Source organism: Phaethon aethereus (genome assembly GCF_964289735.1).
Source record: "Phaethon aethereus genome assembly, chromosome: 3".
NCBI classification, from domain to species: domain Eukaryota; kingdom Metazoa; phylum Chordata; class Aves; order Phaethontiformes; family Phaethontidae; genus Phaethon; species Phaethon aethereus.
Window position 1 is genome coordinate 92,835,394 of NC_138576.1, and position 21,231 is coordinate 92,856,624.

Genomic DNA, 21,231 nt, shown 5'->3' on the forward strand with positions numbered 1-21,231 from the left:
ACAAGTCTCATAAGGGAACTGGGATGGTTCAGTCTGGAGAAGAGGAGGCTGAGGGGAGACCTTATCGCTCTCTACAACTACCTGAAAGAGGGTTGCGGTGAGGTGGGTGTTGGTCTCTTCTCCCAAGTAACCAGCGATAGGACGAGAGGAAATGGCCTCAAGTTGCGCCAGGGGAGGTTTAGACATTAGGAAAAATTTCTTCACCGAGAGAGTGGTCAGGCATTGGAACAGGCTGCCCAGGGAGGTGGTGGAGTCACCATCACTGGAAGTGTTCAAAAAACGTGTGGACGTGACACTTTGGGACAAGGTTTAGGGGGCATGGTGCTGTCCGGTTGACGGTCGGACTTGGTGGTCTGAGAGGACCTTTCCAACCTCAATGATTCTGCGATTCTATAACCGCTGCCGGCGAGGCCGCCCCGCCTCCGGCCGCCAACGGCTCTCCGCAGCTGCCGCGCGCCCGGCCCCGCCCGCTGCGGCCCTTGGGCAGCCCGCGCCGTCACACGCCCCGCCCCCTGTCGTCCCCCGCCCCTCGAGCTGCGGGAGGCGCTGGGAGCGCGCACCGCCGGCAGCCAGGGGCGCGTAGCCCGGCGTCTCCAGCTGTGGTGGCAGCTATGGCGGCGGCGGCGGCCTCGCAGCGAGACCCGGGGGACTGGCAAGACTTTTCGGGCTTCCAGCCCTCCGCGGGGAGCGGTCCCGAAGCTGCCCGTGACAAAGGCGGCTGGGGCGGTGGCGATTTGGGGGAGAAGTTGTCCCTGTGCTTTGAGCCCCCTCAGGCCCGGGCTGGCGGCGGCGAGAGCCGCGTTCCGCTGCGGCCCCTCACGGAGCAGAGCGCCCTGCAGGACGACGAGTGAGTGCAGGCCTGGAGGTGGGAGGCAGGGCGAGGGAGGGGCAGTGGTTGGGCCTCCCGAGGAGGAGGAGGCCTGTCCCGGCCGGAGGGGCTAGGCGGGGCAGGGTGCAGAGCCGGCGGGCAGCGCGGGCTCTGTGGCTCGCTGCCCTGCGAAGGCGCTGCCCCCCCCCGCCGGGCCCTGTGGCCTGGGCCTTCCTCTCGCCGAGCCCGGCAGGGCGAGCGGGCTTCGGGAGCTGAAGCCTTTCCCCGCTCGCAGGACTGCAGCTGGTAGCCGCCCGGCCCGGAGCGGCCGAGCCGGCGGCGCTGGTTTGACATCGAGCCTCCTCGTTGCATTCCCCGAGCTGCCAGGGAAGTGTGCGTGCAACCCTGTGCCTCTTACCCCCGGGGGACGCAAAAGTAGCTGTTCTGAAATGCGAAGTGACTGAGGGTAATATTTGTTTAGCGTTTTGCAAAATGCCTGCTGTTTCAGTGTTTGAAATTAAACATGGAAAGTATGAAAAGCAGATGGAGAACAGGATCTCAGTTACAATTGTGTTAATTGTTTTTTCCCCGGAGCAATAGAGACTTTCTGATCTATGCTGCCTTCCTACTTTTAACAATATTTTACAAGTATTTATACTTGTTACTTTACAGTAAATTTCTGTCAGCTTATCTTCATTAAAAATACTGCATTTTTTCTTTACATGGAGGTAGCTAAATTGTGTGTCTTATACCAAGTGAAGGGAAAAAAAACCCCCTCTTTTAGCAAAAGACGAGATGTCTATGGTATGAACAGTGAGGCAAGTTAGAGAACCATGAATCAGAGACATGTTGTGCAGTGATGAGGCTCCGTCTGCCCTTCTCTGCCTGTCTCAGCCATTCCTCTGACCTCCCCTAAGCCTATCTAGGCAACCACTCCAAACATGCACCCACAGTGTAGTGCTTAGAGGCAGGGTTTGTTAGCTGGCTTGAGGCAGCAACCTGCTTAACAGGGCTGCTCTCTTTCAAAATCTGACCTGGTATACCAGAATAGGGCTGCGTGTGCAAGGCTCAAGTACAGCCAGAGAGGTTGTACACCGTAGACTTAATTAAGATCAACTGTAGGCAAGAATGGTGGGCCAAGCTCAGCAAGAGTACTTCTGGATAAAAAAAAATTCTTTCAGAATTTTAGTGTAACTTGTGCATGTTCATTATACTGTGATAAATAGAAAGAAAAAAAAAATATTTGGCTCAGAATTTACTACTCAGCCTTTGCTAATTCCTGATTTTAAGGTGCAAAAAGCAAGGAAAACAGGAACAACACTAGGAAAGGAATTTATAGCTGAGCTCAAACTTCATTAAGTTCATCCACACCCAAAAAAGATTTTGAGTATGGTTATGTAATTAGTAGTAAAGCTGCCTCTTCATCGCACTGTTTTATTTCACCGCTTGTGTATAAATTGTTGGTTTAAAAAGGGCAATAAATTATGTTTATGAAGAAATGTTTTCTCTTAGCTTCAAAACATTATTAAAATATTGTTAGTAACTTGTAGATGAATATTTAGGGAGGAAAAAATAGTTGTTGGTAGAAATATATTATCATTACAAGTATGTTTACTGCTGATCAGTTGCTGCTTGTTTTAAGACTTGCATTTTTGTTCCTTTATCCCTCTCTCCAGGATTTGGAATGCTTTGACTGATAATTATGGTAATGTAATGCCTGTTGACTGGAAATCTTCCCACACCAGAGCTTTGCACTTGCCAACACTAAATCTTTCAGAAAAAGGGGTAAGTTCTGATCAGCAGAAATACCCTCTTTGGACCTTTTATACTCAGCAGGGTAATAAAACAATTTGCATTTGTATAAAAGAGTGTTGTTATTAAATGGCTTAAAATATTTCTAGTGCTTGGTATTATACATGAGAGGTTTTTAAAAATCAAAAAATCAACCAACCATTGATGTATGTTTGCATCTCCTTGGATTGGAATAATTCAGGCTTAGTTTTAGGTGGCTGTTCATTAGAGCCAGAGCATGACAGAAAAAAAATGCAAAATGAGAAAGCATTTTACATAAAATCTTCCTGCTGTCTGTTTCATGTTGAACACTATTCTGAGTAAGGGAGGAAGAGAGGCAGCAGCTTCTGATTTAGTAAATCCAGTGTGGACTTTTTTTACATTCATCACATTCTGTAGTCAGGTGGAGACTAAGGTGGCTTTTTTTACAGGAAAGGTGACCAACCCAAGAGACACAGAAGTGCTAGAGTTTGTTTTAGTTTGTTTTTCTTATTTAACAAGTAGAATAGTTGTCTGGGGAGGAAGCAGGGAACGAATAGCTTCAGAGAGGTTTATAAAAAGGGTTGTCCTCTGACCTTCTTAAAAGTGGATTAAAAAGCTTCAGGAAGAAAAGCTAGGAAGAATTCCCATCTCCCTGGTCTTCTGAGGAAATGAGTGGCTTATCTTTTAAACATAGTGAAATTGAGTTATGTTGTAAAAATACCTGTTTGTGTAGCCTGCGAATAGGGTAATGCTTTGACTTCTGCCGTCCATTATATAATCCACAGCTTTTTTTTACTGTAACAGGAACAAAGATTGTTCTGCTGAAGAGGATACTTTGGGGTTCAGCAAGGGAAGATGGCAATTTGGAGCTTGCTTTCTCAATTTGAATCGGATGATTATCCCTTGAATTTGACTTGTGTTTGTGCTCATTTTCATTAGAGTCTTTGTTCTGATCTTCTAAGTGGTTTTAGAGTAATTAAATCCTTACATTTAAAGTAAAAAGACTTACAACCTCCCATGCTGTGACCTTGTTGTGTGACTGAAAAATGGACTGGAAGACTGATAGATTTCTTGATAAGGAACTACATATAATATAAAAAAAAAATGTTTCATATAGTTTTTGTAAGTTCTTTGCAAGGAGCTATGTAGGAATTACATTAAAAATGTAAAGTGGTGTTGCTGGATTAGAAAGAATCTTAGGTATGCTGCCAGTAGAGGGAAAATCAGTTTATGGATTAAACATATCTCAAGTTTTTTCAGCTTTCCCTCCACCTGGCATGCCTTTTGATGTGTAAAGCCCATCTGTTTGGGAGCGTTTGACATACTTTTTTCCTACTTCTCTGTGTTTCAGCAGTGTTTCTGGATATGTGACAACACATATGGACCAGCTAGCAGCTTGCTTTAACTTTCTTACAATGACTACGAACAGCTAAGCAACACTTCCTTGATGTGTTTGAAACTAATAATATGCTGTTGGACTTGTGCTTAAAGTATTTCTCTTCCTGTTTTAATAAGAAAAAAAAAGATGAATGAGGCTGATTGATCTAATCTTTGTTGCTTCACATCACCGATCTGTGAACACATTTGTACAGCTCTGATGGTGAAAGAAGTAGTTGGGTGGAAGTGTTATACAGTGGTACAAGGAACAAAACTGCGCAGTTGCTTGTTTATTATAATTTTGTTAGATTGCTTTTAAACAGGTCATTCCCTGGTAGGAGTGTGAGGACAAACAGGCATGGAGAGTGGCTGGTGGAAGGCCAGGTGGTCCTTTTGGCATCAGCTGTAGTTTGGGCTGGTTTAGATGGTTTAGTAGCCTAAATTATCAGAATATATTCTGATAGTCTCTCAAAATGTTGTTTCTGGAGATGTCAGGAGGGGAAGCTGACCTCCTCAGATAAACTGTTATCCTTGCTTAACTATCCCACAGTTGTTGTCATAATCCTATATACACGGAAAAACATTTGAGGACTCCAGATGTTAAAGAATGTCAAAACTGGGATGTATCTGTGCATTAGATGAACAAATATTCTTAGTGGAGCCCTGTCACTGCATGTTTCTTGGAATTCAGATTCTAGAAAAAAGTGGACGTTTGACTTCATTGTGATGGCTGAAAATATACAAATAGTATGTTTTCCCCAATAGATTAGCTATCTGTGGATATCAGTACTGTCTTCAAAATGAATCTGAAAACTATTAAGTGAAACAAATCTTAAATGAATCTTAAAACTATTCTGAAGAAAACAGGAACATTGGAGGAATTGCAACAAAAATTGAAAACTGATATAGTGAGACCAAGGACTTCACAGCTAGTCATAATGCTTGTAAATTAGCCCAAAGATCAGTTAAAGCGATAGGCTCAAAATGTCAAAGATTAGGGGTTGCAGCTTTTGGGGGCTGGGGGGCTTTTCTGGGTTGGTTTGGCTGGAATCTTGTAATAGACAAAGTGCAGAAAAAGCAAACAACTTTGCAAATAAACTAGAATATGTCACTGTGTGAGAGTAAAATATACCTGACTGATGAAGGAGGAGACTTAAATCTTTTACTTTATGTACATCTTTGGTTTTGAAGGATGAGTGTAATTTGATGATGTATGTGTGGGAACAGTGTTACTTATGTTTCTCTTTGAAAAGGCCCTGAGATATTCAACAATATATTTTTAAAACAAACTGGGATATAACAATGTTCTGGTTTTTTAAAACAACTTTTTTTCATGTCTTTCATTATGTGAAAAAGTAGAACTATAAAAGCATGTAAAATAACAGGTTTGTGTAATGTTAGAGATTATAGATAGCTTTTTACCCCACACTGACAAATGTCTATCTTCATTTAAGATTTAAATATCTACATTGGATTGACTGCTTTCCATGCAAGTGTCTGCATGTTATTGTGTATATGATCTTTATATTCTGAGGGTATTTAAAGAGTTGAAGATTGACAGCTATTTTAATTTTCTCCAGTTGCAGTTTTGATTTTGGTTGTTAAGGTACTTCAGTTTCCAGATATTTGACAGCAAGAATAATTGATTCCATTATTACGGACAAAGAATCTGCTTCATTCCCCTTTTGCTTTTTATATATGTAAATGTATTTGGGGGGGGGGGGGTATATGTATGTGTATATATATAAAAAAATTGTCATGCTTTCTAGGTAAACGATAACTTGAACCTTGACCTGTCAGATGACGAAGAGCTAAGAGAACAGTTGGATATGCATTCTATCATTGTTTCCTGCATCAATGATGAACCACTCTTCACAGCAGAGCAGGTAAAGTATTCATCAAGGATAGTGTTGTTGATATTGTATTTTCTTTTAATCTGTAATTATTTTTTGTTCTTATTCCTTGCTGTACCAAAGCTAAGCTTCTTGATTGTTCTTTATTTAGGGTCCTAATAATGTGTGAGGTGTTACTAAGTCATTCAGATTTGAAAAGTATTTCAGATGCTTCAGGTGAGGTTGATAGTCCAGGGTCTTTGAAATCTTTATACATTTCTTCCCACAAATTAGTCAGAAATACTACTAAATGAAACACATGTGTTAAGAAGAAAAATATTTTCAGAATGTTTGTGGTATTGTGGAGTTCATAGTTTTCCAGCATGACTGTATGGCCATTCATATCTTCACATGACTTTGTGGTTAGTGAGAATTGTTTGAAGTTTTTGCCTAATATGAGAGCAGATCAACAGTTCTGCTACTCAGCTTTCAAATTACTTGGTGTCTAAAGGCTTCTGTTTGGAATCCATGGATTTACTTAAATTCTCTTGAAAATTGCTCTTCTCAGGAAGTTTAATGACTGGCCATTAAGATCCTGCTTTAGTGAGGAAACGCAACAATGTATTTCCTTGTTATTTAAATAGTTCCCTGTGTGAACTGTGGTGAACATGGTTGGTAAGAGTACTGGAGGCAGGATAACTTCAACTGCTGCTGCTCTTTTTTACGGTGGGGTGGATCTCAGCAATGCCTACAGCCTTCAAACCTGTGAAAGTTGATCTTTTATTTATTCTGCTGGTCAGTTAATAATTTAGCCTGTAGAAATATGGTCATTTCTATACCGCAAAGTAAGCTCTTATGCACAGGATTTCTGTTCTCATACTTTCCGTCTGGCTCAGGTCTTATGCTGAGGAATATGAATCAGTTTCAGATTATGATGGATCAGTTCATAAAATGTCTCATAAGCACAGCAGATTTTCAGGTTATTCAGAGCTTTTTTTGTTGTTGTTATTTTGCTTTAGAGAAGTGTAGTGAAATGGGAGGGGGGGCAGTAATTGATTTTTGTTGTTTTTTTTGTTTTCCTTTAACTAAATACTCAGAAAAGATATTCCAGCTCATTCTTTAGTTCAGTTCTCTAGGCAGAACCATGTGTACCTTCATATAGAAATAACTCTGTAGTTTCAATACACTGCTTGTTACAAGTTACCAATTTACCTTGAAGAGGTAGGCTTTTTCTCAGAGAGCCAGGATGGGGAGGAAATGTCAATATTATTTTGTTGATTCTTCTCAATCTAGTCATCGTATTAGTTTCATCCAGCAGCATCTTTGCTAATTGAAAGTTAAAAAAGCAAGCCTTAAGCTCTTAACAGCTTTGCTTCAAATCGCAGGCTGTTTCTCTTTGTCCAGGGAGGGTTTTCATAAGGGTTTTCATTTTTTGAAGGTAATTGAAGAAATAGAGGAAATGATGCAGGAATCGCCTGATCCCGAAGATGATGAAACACCTACCCAGTCAGATCGGCTCTCCATACTTTCCCAGGAAATTCAGACACTCAAGAGATCCAGTACGAACAACAGCTATGAAGAGAGTAAGTGATATATTTATTCAGTATTTTGCTTCTATGCTTATTGAAAATAGTTTAAAGGGTAAGTTTGCCATGTGTTTGATTTAGAGCGAGTCCTTCTTATGAAATACCTGCATTCAAAAATATTTTCAAAATTCCCTGAAAGGATAAACTAGGATTTGGAACATAAATAGAAGACTTTGTCAGCTTACAAAGTTTATTCTAAATTTTGAATCTTCTTCAATTCAAGTGAAACCATCTGTTCTTCCCTATAAAAAAGGAAAGGAGAAATTACATGTATAGTTTAATTGTAGTAGGTTGAATTGAATGTAAAAGAAACCTGTGATTAATTTCATGATGGAGATTTGTTTCATCTGCGTATTTGTCAAAATCAATTCTAGAAGATGATAGGAACACAAAGAGTATTTGTTAGATGATCCTTCTACTTCGGTCACTCTTGCAAAGCTTGGTGCTTTCTTTCCTGTAGTCTGAGTCAGCAATATAAATTCTGTAAAAGATTCAGAAAACTGGCTGAGCTTTTGTGACATGACTTACAGTTTCTGCTACACTTCGGATTTATGGAGGAGATTCCATTTTCATGGTTGGATTCTTGGCTGTCTCAACATATAAATTTCAGGAATGTGAAAGCAAAGTGTATCCTGCTCAGCAGGGCTTCCTGCTTTTCTGACAGTTCCATATGTCCTTAGGTTTGGACCTAATCAATCCTGCTTGGTATTTCATATCATATTTATTTTGCTTTGCCTCAGGAGTTCATCTTTTCTGTTGCGTCTTTATGATTTAAAGGTCAACCTTGACCAAACAATGCGTTGAGTTACTTTGGCAGATAATTTAACTTTGCTTCACCAGTTTCTCAGAATCTGCTGTCATATCTTTCAGGTCACTTTTATGAAAAACTCTTGCTACCTTTTTTGTGTGTGAAACTGCTTCAGAATTAGTCTGCATCTCTGAAATTGTTGCGGGGTTTTCCTAGAAACTATCTGGCTTTTATAAGACAAGTCAGGGTGTTAATGTTTAGGATTAAGAACGGGGAAACAAAACTTGTATTTACTTTTTTCTTGGATAGGAAAAGACAATATATTAAGACAGTCCAAAAATAAAACCAGTTACAGCTCTGGCAACACAGGCAAGTCCTTTAGCCTACATGACTAAGATTTAATCGAAGTAATCTTCTGCGTTTGAATTAGTCTGTCTTCACTCACCTGCTGAGTAGTTCCTGTGAAGCCCTTTTGTAGGCTTTGATCACAACTGATCTATCATAAACAAGTTAGGATAGCAGTTGGGTAATCTGCATCTGTATTTTTGGAACAATTGTTGCTTAGGTGGTGAAGCTGGTTCTCGGACTCACTGGTTCTCTCTCTAGTCTTCTTTCACAAAAACAACACAGTGGTGCAACCTATGCTTTTTAGATTGTCCTTTGTACTGAATGCATGTGGAACTTATACTAGTTTTTACCACAGAGTATACTTAGTTTCACAGACTGTAAGGCCTATTCTTGTACCCACAGAGCACCAGATAATCTGTCGCTGAATTTACCTTTCTTTCCCCTGCTTATGTTTGAGTTGATGTTGCTATTTGCTGTTGCTGACAACCAGAGCTGACTTTGCAAGAAGTTATTGTTGTGCTAAGACCTAATGTGGTATGTACCACATACCACATGTCCCTTACACAAGATGTGTATGTTACAAGTAGAGGCCATAACCTGCATGCCGCATACTTAGGATAGTTTAAACAACAGTATAGGCGATGGATGGTTCAACCTACTTGGAATTTAGGTCCTTAAGCATATGGTACTGTTACAGTGTTTGAACAGAGTTTAAGGCCTCAGCTACTCTGAAAAACTGTGGCTCCTTTCCGGACCATTGTCTTAACAGGTTTCATTGCTTTTACTTTAGTAAATAAGTCACAAGGACATTTCTCCAATCCATTTTCCCTGCTGTAAATTAAGAGGGAAAATCATGTTTCAACTTTGATGCTTCTAAGTACTATACTTTTTTGTAGTTTGTGGCCTTATCTGTGTTTTCCAACACTTGTCCATAGGTACTTTCATTTATAACAGTTTTTCTTAGACATAACATATACTAGACTAATTCAATGCAACCAAATAATTACAAATATCTACGCAGTGTCCTTAATTAGACAGATTATACTCTTCAGTTTAACCAGAACTAGCTGTTTCTCAAATGCCGATGAAAATTATGTTCTTTGACATAGCAGCTGCTGGGACTTAACTAGCTTCCTAGATGTGTCAGACTTAAATGGGAGTGGAAAGCAGTCCTGAAAGAACGTGCGCACTTGTAACCCAAGTGACCTCAGAACATTCTTCTTGGTCATAATTTCACTGTCTGTAACACATGACCCAACAGTACCTTTAAAATGCAAACTTGAAGGGTTTTTTGTTTCCAAACTAGCTTTTCATAGGCTTCTGGTTTAGCATTGACCAATTCAGTCTCATGCTTTCTTAAAACTATTAATGCTTATTTTTGCTTGAAATGAGACTGTCAGCTAGTTTTGATCTGTGTCCTTGTTTCGGTCAAGACAAGGCCATGCTTTTGATTACAATCCCCAGACAAAGAAACTTCGGAGCATTTTGTTGTTTTTTTCTAAAATGCATTGAAAAATCTTATCATAAAAGTTTGGTGCAAGCTTTTATCAATATGCATGCATACATACCTTAGCAATATTCCCAAGAAAATTGACTCGCTCATAGAGTATAATTACTGGATTACTGTAATTATCTTGGAATTAACTTGTAAAAATCCAAGCATTCCAGAAATGCCAAAGTGTTGATTGTTGTGTCAGAAAATATGGAGACCTTTTAATTTGAACAATGAGTTTAGATGGAAAGTAACAGTTATACAGAGGTGTCAGAAGTTTAGCACTTACTTCAGCTTACTACAACATGCTCTTCATATTTGCAGATTATCTCAGATTTCTCAGAAATAAGAAGAAAGTTTAATAGTCGTCTTGTTGCTAATCTAGTTGCTTCTGTGATGTATTTATTCCATTAGGAATATTGTTTTGTTCTATGTAGGTTTAGAACTGAATTTTTTTTTAAATTTCAGAGTACTTTTTTCTTGTAATTCCTACAAATATTCTCATGTTTAAAATCTTAACAGATTGCTTTTTATATGAACTATTTATAGGAGTAAAACGATTGTCTGTTGCTGAGTTAAATGAACTGCTAGAAGAAATTGAGACTGCTATTAAGGATTATTCTGAGGAACTGGTACAGCAGTTGGCTCTACGAGATGAGTTGGAGTTTGAGAAGGAAGTGAAAAACAGCTTCATTTCTGTCCTCATTGAAGTACAAAACAAACAGAGAGAACACAAAGAAATGGCAAAGAAGAAAAAGAAGCAGAAAAATGGTAGTCCTCAGAATGGCAAACAGGAAAAAGGTCATATGCCTGGAACGGTAAGAAAATTTTTATAACTATTTATAGATTGAAAAAATACTTTTTCCCTGTGGGAAGTAGTAGTCCTAGATTACATCAAGATACCTGGTACACCTGCTTCCATGCCTTCATTTGCAGACAGGCTTAGGCATGTCCTATTGAGAATTTTTTTTTTTCCCCCACAAGATCACAAAACTACTGTCTTTGGATGTACTGCTGTGTGTTCTGTTGTCAGTAGGCAAGCTCATTTATCTGTTTGGTTTCAGTGTGTGAATTTTAGTATGTGTGTACCACTGCTAGTCTTACAGGAAATTCAGTATTATTGTTGGTGTAGTTGTACAAATATTTATTGATCATGTTGGGTTTTAGGTAGGAAAAAAGTAGAAGTCTTACCCTCAGTCTCTTGAAACCTGTGGCAGAGTTCATATGGCCAACAAAAGACAGGGGTGAGGCCAAAATGAAGTGCAGGTATACAGGGAGGAGGTAATTTTCTTTATTTTTTACAGAACATAGCAACAAAAGGAAAAATATATTTCAAACAGTTTGAATAATAGGAGGCAGAGAATAAAGGAAATTAGGTTATTATCTTGTCAATGTGATTTTTATTTTTTTTTCTTTCCTAGCTGTCTAGTGTAATTTTAAATTACTGAAGTGGGATATTAATGTTACAATTTCTAAACATCTCTTATAGGATGCAGAAAATGTGGTTAATGTATTGGAGATCTTGGCTAAGTCCCAGAAAGAATGCTTCAGTTTGACATCAGAAGATTTTTGGGTTTGTTTTTCAAACATGAGAAATAAACATTTGTAATGAAACACTAATTCTTCAAAATCTATTTCTAAACTTATAAGAATAAGATGCCTGTGACATAATTCAGTGGAGTTCTGATCTTGTCCCTCTAGTGAAAGTCATCTTTTGGGTACACAGCTAGGTTTTAATGGAACTCTAAGAAAGAATGTGTCTGGAAATCAATACAAAATTGTCATCCCTTTGCAAGAGCACAGTGAAAAGTTCAAATGTACTCCTTTTTGATTCTCAGTCATGGAAAAACAAAAAGTGGTATTCTAACTAGAAATAAAAATTATTATTTGGTTTTGCAACTTGAGTCAAAAGTGATTCAAAAGCTGCTCTGGTGAGTTTCAAGGTTAGAGACTTGAATGATGCTTTCAGGTATAACTGTACATGGTCCCAATGTAAGACACTTCCATATTTGGTTGCTGCAAGATACAGATGTGTCAGATTGCTTGCTTAGATTCTGAGAGGGATTGAACAAACTAGCTCCCAAATAAGACTGTAGGGTGTATGTGTGTGTTTCCTTTGAAAATTCCCTTCACTATCACCAAGTACAGATCTGAGAGCCTTCTCCCAGAAAGAGGTGCAAACTTCCTTCAACACTCTTTTCTTGTTTTTTTAAGGAGGTGCTGAGAGTGTGTATACAGATAGTATGTTCAAGTAACTTTGTGAAGAGTGAGTTTCTGTTAATAACTAATGTATAAATTAATAATTTTATTAACTAAAACTATAATGAAGTCTCATTTAAATACAAAGCTTGGAACTAAGGTTAAACTTTCATGCTCTTAAGAAAATAAATTCTCCTCTACATGCTATAGTTTAATAAACAGAGGTGGTAATTCTTTGTCCGTGATACAGGCTTTGGGTAAATCACTTTCTTAGACTCCTAAAACTTTTACCTCATATGGGCAAACTAGGGACTAATTAGTCAGTAATTAAGTCAGAGCTTGAAGATACCAGTTCATTTGAGTAGGATATCTTAAAAGACTTAAGATGGCTTTGTCAACATCTGTGTCTGTTTACTGACATTGTGTTTTAGAAAGCGAATGTATACTGTATTCCAGCACATTTTATTCTCCCATAAATAAATAAATATATCCAGCTAAGCATGCTGAGGTCTGCACATCTTACAGCCCTATGTCAGCAGCTTGACAGTTTTTTCTTTCTATGTTCTTGTCAGTAGCTGATTTTTATACCTTATGCTAAACATCAAACTGGTTTGATATTTTTTTTTACTTCTTGTCTCCAGCAAGCAAAAAGGATTACAAAGTTCAAGGAAAAAAAAGTTCAAGGAAAAAAACCTGTGGTTGGATTATATATTTTTCTTTATTTGGATTCCATGATCCTATGTAATGGAGTTTGAAATGAATATGGGTGTGTTATTAACTAATTGCATATATTTTATCATATTACAAAAAAAGGGGAATACAGTTGATAGCTATTTGTTGCTTCAGTTGTGGAAAAGGAAGCATGAAAGGATAAAATGATTTGAAGAGGTAGAGCTGAAAATTGCTACCTCTGTACAGTGTTTCTAGTAGGTGCTTAAAATATGAAAAATTGGTATGAGCAGTGTCTCTAAAAGTATATTGCTCAAACACAAATTTTAAAGCAGATTGTGCTGTGAACTAAACTTTCAAAAATATTGCTTTTTACATTTCAAAATTAAACAGCCTTAAAGGGCATGTCTCAATTATTGGGTCTGCAGTGTGAAGATTTCGTTCGATTAAATTTTAATGTAGCTCTACTGCTAAACTGCTATTATAAGGTTTGCTTTTTCATTATAAAAATGAAGTAGGTGAATGAAAAAATAGAAATGTGCTGAAATACATCTTAGAGCTTGTCTTTGTCATTTGTCTTTTATAGTCTTGATAAATAGTGATTAATAGTCTTCTGAACTTTTCTCTGTCCCTTTTTTCTTTCTGCTATGTTTTCACTACTTTTAGCGCTTCAGCATGGAAGGGATCTCAAATGTCATACAGAATGGCTTCCGCCACACGTTTGGAAACTCTGGTGGAGAGAAACAGGTGCTGGGCTCTCTTCTCTCATTTCCTCATTCTTGCCTGCACTTTTGGTAGGAGCTGAGATCTTGAAAATGGACAGTAGTTGAAGAGACATGCTGAGACAGGAAAAATCAGGACAAAAATGTTGGAATCTGTACTCTTTCCCTGCCTCTGGACTCTGATCAGCCTAAATTCTCTTTCTCTCCCCAACCGCTTGAGACAGTCAGGACTTGATACCTTGATGCACTGAAATAAAAACCTTTACTTATTTCTTACCCCGCACTAAAAGTCTGTTTTGGCATAATGGATGCTTCAGACACATTGCATGTCTGTAAAAATCTGAGCCAATCGAAGACTATGTATCAGGTTAGACATAACACTTCAGCCTTCAGCATTAAGGATTTGGGTAATATCTCCGACTGAAAAAAGGTTTTTGTTTTCTTTTTTCTTCAAATGTTCAAAGCTGATATATCTAAAACCAGAGTGGCATCTGGAAAATGCATGGACTCTACTGTGTGGTTTTTTGCCTTTGAAAACTGCATGATGCTAAAAGCAGCCAAATGTGTGCAATGCAGACTACTGATAGAAACTACATAAGCCGTAGGCAAGGTTGTGTCTTTTCACTGACTATTTAAATGTTGAAATATACAGCACAGAGACCCAGCTTCAGTGAATATCACTGTAGATGTTACATACACCTTAAGTAGCAAGATTCTTATGCTTTATTTCAAAGTAGTACTTAATGGTTTGTTTCAGAACTGTAGTATGTATTTTATTAAATGCATTCTGTATGTTGGTAAAGTGTTAATGCGTATGCTATTGTTTAGACAAATACTGGTATTTCACCTTATTGAATACATACTCACCCATTATAGTTAATGCAGTTGTGTCAGAGTGTGTTAGATTTCCACCCGCCCCCCACCCCCTGGTGAGAAGTCCACTGAGGCAGTAAACTGCCTGCTACTTTAGAAGTCATAGCTGATTAGGCTTTTGTCTGGAAGATGACTGGAGTATCTTGCAGAGGAGTTCAGGAGGTAAAACAACTCCTTTCAAGTCATTCCTGAATCATGAGATTTGAAATCATGGACTTGCCTTCTTTCTCAAGCAAGGTGTATGTATGAGAGTTCATGAATACATAGATTCAGCTATTTGTCCCCACCTTTGGGGATCTTGAATACATACATAAAGCCTACCTAACAGAGTTTTTATCACTCTACATTATCTCAATACTGGTAAAAGTAATAGCTGTGCTCATTTTTTTTCTTTGCTATCTTTACAATTTAATAAATTGCAGATGTTTAGTTCTTTACCTGTATCTTTAGCTATTTTAAATATCACGTATTTTCATAAAGTGAACATATTTAGCTATGCCAGCCTCTCCTACTTTTGGTTAAAAGGCTTCTTTTATATGTATGTCTCTATTCAAATAACACCTTTTCTTCTTTGACTGCCTCCTAACTTTTTAGACATAAGTAGCATAATCATGTGTTAACACTGATTAGATAACTTTTCCAGTCATTTTTTCAGTTAGTTTACTAATGTTATTCTTCATATGGATCATACTATTCCCTGATTTACCTTATACTATATCCTTGTTAGCAAGGTTATGGGTTTTTTTTTCCCCTTCCTGTATCCTAAAGCCAGTCATGGAAATAACAAGACCTTAAAATGAAAAATAGGTGAGAAAGGTAGGAAAGATACCAGCTATGATTTAGTCCTGGAAATCCCTTTTTCTATGGCATTTAGGGTTTTTTTTCACATTACCATACTCTGGCCTTGCTTTTAAAATATTGTGTCCTTATTGCAGCAAGTTGCAAAGGAAAAAAGTATCAGATGCTCAGTTGCTTAGTGCTGCTCTCAGAATATTCATTTGAGCATTTTTTCAGGGTGTATTGTCATTATAAACTCACATTCAGGTGTTTTCTGCTAGCAGAGAAAAGTTAATAATCTGGAGTTGAGCTCAAAAAAATGCAAGGAGACACAATTTTTTGTGTACCTTAGAAGGCAGAAGTTCATACATGTAAAGTCACAACATAAAGTTTATGACAAGTTTGTATAGTTATTTCAGAACTCTTTTCAGGCTTTAATTTTAGTAGTGTTTACTGCCTTTACTATTTTCTGGGTAGTATTACTCTGATACTGGGTACTTTCCTTTTTAAAATTTTAGTCCTTTTTTGTGTGTGTAAGACATAAGTGAAAATAACTTTGAATTTTTTGGTGTTTAAAAAAAAGCTTCCAGTGGGAACTACCTGTTCCCATCTGATAATGCAGTTGGAAAAAACACCACCAACTGCATAAAAGCCATTGAAATGTTGGTAGCTCTTCGTGTGATATTTCCATAAGAAAATTCAAGATAGTCCTAATAATTTTGATTTTTAGGAATATCGAATGCTTTTCATGGGTGATTACAAATTGCAGTGGGAATTGCTGCTTATCATATTGTCAAATCTGCTTCAAAAATGTAGAGATCACAGTAAACTTAACATTTGGGCATGTAAGCAAGGTACACTTCAGTAATTTTTTCTTCCTTTTCGTAGTTTGTTATCCTTCACACAACAATTCAAGGAATTGAGTTTTTATTGTGTTATTATAGAGACATTGTTACAGCTGTAAAGTATTGTTGAGAAAAACAAGATGATTTCCAGAAACTAAGAAAGAAATTACTTTTTTTTTTTTAATTATTACTGTTAGAGAGGAAAATTGTAAGGTGGAGTTTGCAGGAGAAGGAAAACAGAAAATGTTTGTATTTGGTCCAGTGAAACATGTCCTAGTAATTTATTTTCTAGGTAAGGGGTAAAATACCACTTAGTTCTGAAGGCTGGAAATAACAGCCTGTGATCTGATTTCTGAGTTAGTAGATCTGCTTTCATCCCTGACATTTGTAGATTTAACAGCCTTATATCTAGCTATAGATTCTGGTAATTTTAGTAAGAATGTAGTTCTGTAATGATACCTGTTGGTTACATGTGCTGGAAAAGAAATTGAAAATTAACTGTTTCCTAAGAAGTGTTGCATATGTTATTCTGCTGTGCTAAATGGATGTGAGAAAACGCAAAAGGAAAAGGGAGGGAGAAGAATACCCTGTGTTTGCATAAGTTCTTGGTAAGGTGTCAGAACATCCCATACAATATGTTCCCTTAAGTTACACAGAACTGAGTCCATCTGGCTTTTAGAGAGAGGATATGACTGGGCATGAGGTGCACGATCCCACTAAACAGTCAGCTTAAAGCTGACTGCTCTCAGTTTCCCAAATTATTTGAAGGCAACATCAATATATACCTGGAAAGATTTTTTTTTTTTTTAAAATGTACTTCCTAGGAAGAAAGAATTACTTTCTGATTTTGGATGTGACTGGTGACACTTGCATGATATTTATACTTTTTTTCTTTTTCTTTTTTTTTTTTTAAGAAATAGTTTGAAAAATATTTTCAGAATTGAAAAAATACTTTTTTTAGTGTTTAGCTGCACAACTTCTAAATTGATCCCATAATTTGAAAAAAAAAAAAAAAGTTGGCTTCTGTGATAAAAGCTTTGGGATAGGAAAGGTAGAATCTTAATGTCTTGTGAAATACAATCTTTTGAAAAGCTTTTATTTGTGGCCAGCAATTTCAATTGCTACAATACTTCAAAATAAAGTATAAGCAACATAAATTGCATGAAAGGACTATTGAGTAATTCTCTTTTTCATTTGACAGTACTTAACAACCGTCATTCCTTATGAGAAGAAAAATGGACCTCCATCTGTTGAAGATCTTCAGACATTAACTAAAAGTGAGTATATGAAGTTCCCCTCACAGATCCTTTCCTCTTTGTATTTCCAGCTGTGGTTGCTCAAAAACAATAAATACATACAGTTATCTCTTCCCCCCACTACCCTATGGCATGTATGTAAAGTTGCATGATTTTGAACTGTGGATTTTGGCCAGGTTTTACTTGTTTTCTGAGCCTTCATAGTATGTTTGTTTCCTAGCTGTTCCCTGAAGGCTACAAACTTGCATGTATCAGAAAGTAAATGTTCTCATATTATTTCAACAGGTGGGCCTTACGGAAAATACTGCATGCTGTGGCATTTGGCAATACTGTCTTATAGTAGCTGATATACCCCTGTTTGTTTAAACTTGCTGTGTTTTATTGAGGTTATTGTAATGACTTTCAAAAATTGGAATGGCTGTCAGGACACTTATGAGTAGTTGTATAATGATTTCACTTGATTGCCTTTAAATAGCCTGCTTTTCTCTTTTTTTTTTTTTTAATAAATTTTAATAATTAGGAAGTATAAACCAAACAGAGTTTGGCAGCGCTTTGATTTCCACTTTCTTCACATCTTTTTACGCCAGATCCTCAAGTTCTAAGTCCTCTGCGTTTTTTGTTTTTTCTTCTAACTTGCATGAAAAATAAGTTTGGGGGTTTTTTAAAATTTAATTATTAAAGTGGTTAAATACAGCAGATCACCTCTGGGAGACAATGGCATCTCCTTCATTTGAGGTTTATAGGAACAGTTTAAAAATAGATGGTAGAGAGCATCAATGTATTTCATCAGATCTCAGTGCACACATGGCTGAGACACGGTAAAAGGCTTATTGGTTGTTTCCTGGAAAGAGAAAATAAGTATTATAGAAATTATAGAGTAAATGGAATATTTAAGCAGGAATTAAATTCCCTTTATTTTTCTGCAGTAGACACCCTTAGCTGGTAACTAATACTTATTCTGTGACAAATGGATTTTTCATTTTATATTTACACCTACAGAGAAACTTTATCATCTTGCCATTTTTAAATTTCACTTGAAAATATTCTCAAAAATTCAATATTAAGCACAGAGAGGTTAAAGCCTCCTGAAAGTGTTTTGTGCTGTTTGACAGTCTAACAAAATGTCTTGTACAAATGCACTGTAAAGAATATTAGCAGTATTTCCTTCTGTGGGCTGGTGGGAACTTGATCCTGTGTCTCAGTTGCAGATTTCTGTCTTGCTCTATCTGCTCTTGTTAAGACGGACAGTAAAGCAGGTGTTTGGGGTTTTTTGGTTGGGTTTTTCTTTCAAAGCTGTCTATTACTCTGTAGTTATAAACACTAATGTCTTCAATATAAAAATTGAAATAAAGCACTTGTTATAATTCGAGCTCAGTCTTATATGAGAAATTTGGAGCTTATGAAATACTGCTATTCTGTAGAATTCTGTAGTTTTGATTCCTTCAGTCATGTCCAGAGCCCTTCATAAAGGATTGTCATTGTTTTTGTTTATGGAGTAACACACAAGCTTATAGGTGTCAAGTTGAGCTAGTCCAAATGTTTTTACTTCTTCAGAAATATGCAAGGATGGACAATTTTGACTTATGCAAAGTCACAAATTATTCTAAGTTAATGCCAAATTCAATCATGTTTTTAAGATTTTTCTAAGCTACAGTTGCTAGTGTTCACCATTTCAGGGGAACAAAAACCACAACATTTTCATCAGATCATTCACATAAGTGTTTCTCCAGAAAAGTGTCATTATTCCGTGATTCGGGATGAAGGTCAAGGAAATAAGTAATAGACCGTACTTTTTTACCTAAGTTTTCCAACCCTCCAGCAGTCATTATTTTAGTTTTGGATATGAGATTTTTCTTGTTCTTAGTTTTGGAGAGATTTTTGTGTAGGGAAGAGGTCCTTTTGTTGTTGTTATGACTGCTGACACTTTCATTATTAATCACGTAAACTACATCCATCTACCGTGGAGTTCAGTGAGAATTACACAACTGAAAGGTGGAGGTATGACGTGTCTCATTGTATCTTCTCATGTTCCAGTTAAGAGTTTTCTTATGAATCTGGTAGTAATATCCCTATAACTAGTTGAAACAGCTTCATGGTATTTCTTTTGTGAGTATTGTCTTTATGACTAAATATCTGAATTTATTTTTTTTCATATTTTAGTCCTGCATGCCATGAAAGAGGATAGTGAGAAGGTGCCAAGTTTGTTAACAGACTATATTTTAAAGGGTGAGTATGTCCCTTAGGAGGGATTCTAAATTAACTTAATGTACATACATGGTGTGTTTGAAAAGAGTAGTCCTACAGCATTCATGAGTTATGTTGCCCTTCTATCAAACACAACTGTCATTTATATTATCTCCTATTTTGTCCAAGGTTTCTGAGCATATAGTTCATAAATAAAATGTGTTTATTTTGTTTGTGATAGTCTAATACAGCAAAGTATATGGTTTATATTCAAATAGCTGAAGGACATCAGCAGGAGCAGAACAGTCTGGCTTACAATGTTAAATGGGTGTAGTTAAAAACTTGTGTTGTACAGGTTTTTCAGAATTGGAATTCAAGCTGTCTATGATAATAATGGATTTGCTAGCTAAAGTGCGTATAGCTTCATTTTAAGTGTCACCTTCTGACCAATAGTAAAAATTATGTATTTTACATTTACTTGCAATACCTTTTTCGCGTTTTATTTGAAAGGTTTGTGTACTAATCATTTGTTTTCCAGTCTTACACATTGATTATATTAATAGAATGTCAGACATTGAAAAATCACTGCTTGCTTTAGCTTTAAGGAGTTGTTCCAGGTTATTAAATTATTTTTAAATGTTTTTCTTCTGACTGTCTTTGCCTACATCTTATTAATGCTTATGTTCTTACTTAATTCTTGACATATAAATAGTACCATCTTCTTAGTGCTTAAAGTTTAGCATCTAGCTAAACTCCCAAGATCTGAATGACAGATGTACAAAAGGATGATGGACGCCTTTTTATTTGCCACCCAAATGTATATTATGTTCATATACTTCATGTTCATATACTGCAAAATTTTTCTCTTCTTTGGTATCATGCTTTCCAAGTCTTACTATTTTTTTTCAAGTACAACCATTTGACTTAACTCCCTCTATACGATTTTTAAAGGATTTTGTGTTTCTTACACAGACTTCTGATCATTCTCTTCCAGAGATTTTAAAGTACTTTCAGGTTAAAGTTGTGGATGAAATTTGGTGTGCTTGTTGCTTCAGAAAATCTGAAAGGAGAGCCATGCAGTGTTCTAGTAGCTCTGACAGATTTCCTGTTGGAAGAGGCTCATTTCTAAGTTTCATGTAGGGTTGCAGAACTACCACGTGCAATAAGAATGCAGAGATTCTTTCAGCTGATTCCTTTGATTGCTCCGTTGTTTACTTACCCTTTCTGAAAATCCTTCTTATATTAGACAGATGTATTTGCTTATGAGCTGAGAGCCATTTAGGCTCAAGATCAAGGTTTTTTTTAATGATGATGGCACTAAACTTTAGTTTCGTGAAGCAGAATCTTTGACCAAAGAGGATCAACTGTTGTCAATAATTAAAGCTGTTTGCTTTTCATCTTAATACATCTGGTAGAAACTGATTGGAATGAATAGTGCTCTTTACAGTGTCTACTCTTTATTTTTAGATGTAGCTATCCAGAAAAGCATTCAGATTACTAAAATACTGGGAAGAAATCATCTGCATAGAAGGCTTATAAAAGTAGATTAGCTGAACATATGAAAGGCTGATCTAGGAAGCTTGATACTGAGATTCCCTCCTACCTCTGCCTCTGCATGCTCATGACTTTAAAATCACCAGGGATGTTCTACTAGCTAGATGCAACAATTAGAAACACATTATGCTCACATTAAATGTGTTGGATCAAACAGGTCTTCTTATACTAGCACTGTTGTCTCTAAA

At 37.1% G+C, this 21,231-nt stretch overlaps 1 protein-coding gene across 1 annotated transcript; it reads left to right on the forward strand.

The window, feature by feature from the left end:
- Positions 1–611: 611 nt before the first annotated feature.
- Positions 612–19,921, forward strand: FEZ2 (fasciculation and elongation protein zeta 2; the record flags this gene model as incomplete). Its single annotated transcript, XM_081998586.1, has 9 exons — positions 612–847; positions 2,485–2,593; positions 5,728–5,844; positions 7,229–7,373; positions 10,514–10,782; positions 13,499–13,579; positions 17,251–17,326; positions 19,466–19,531; positions 19,845–19,921. The coding sequence occupies 9 exons, from the start codon at positions 612–614 to the stop codon at positions 19,919–19,921; spliced, it is 1,176 nt and encodes a 391-aa protein (XP_081854712.1).
- Positions 19,922–21,231: the final 1,310 nt, after the last annotated feature.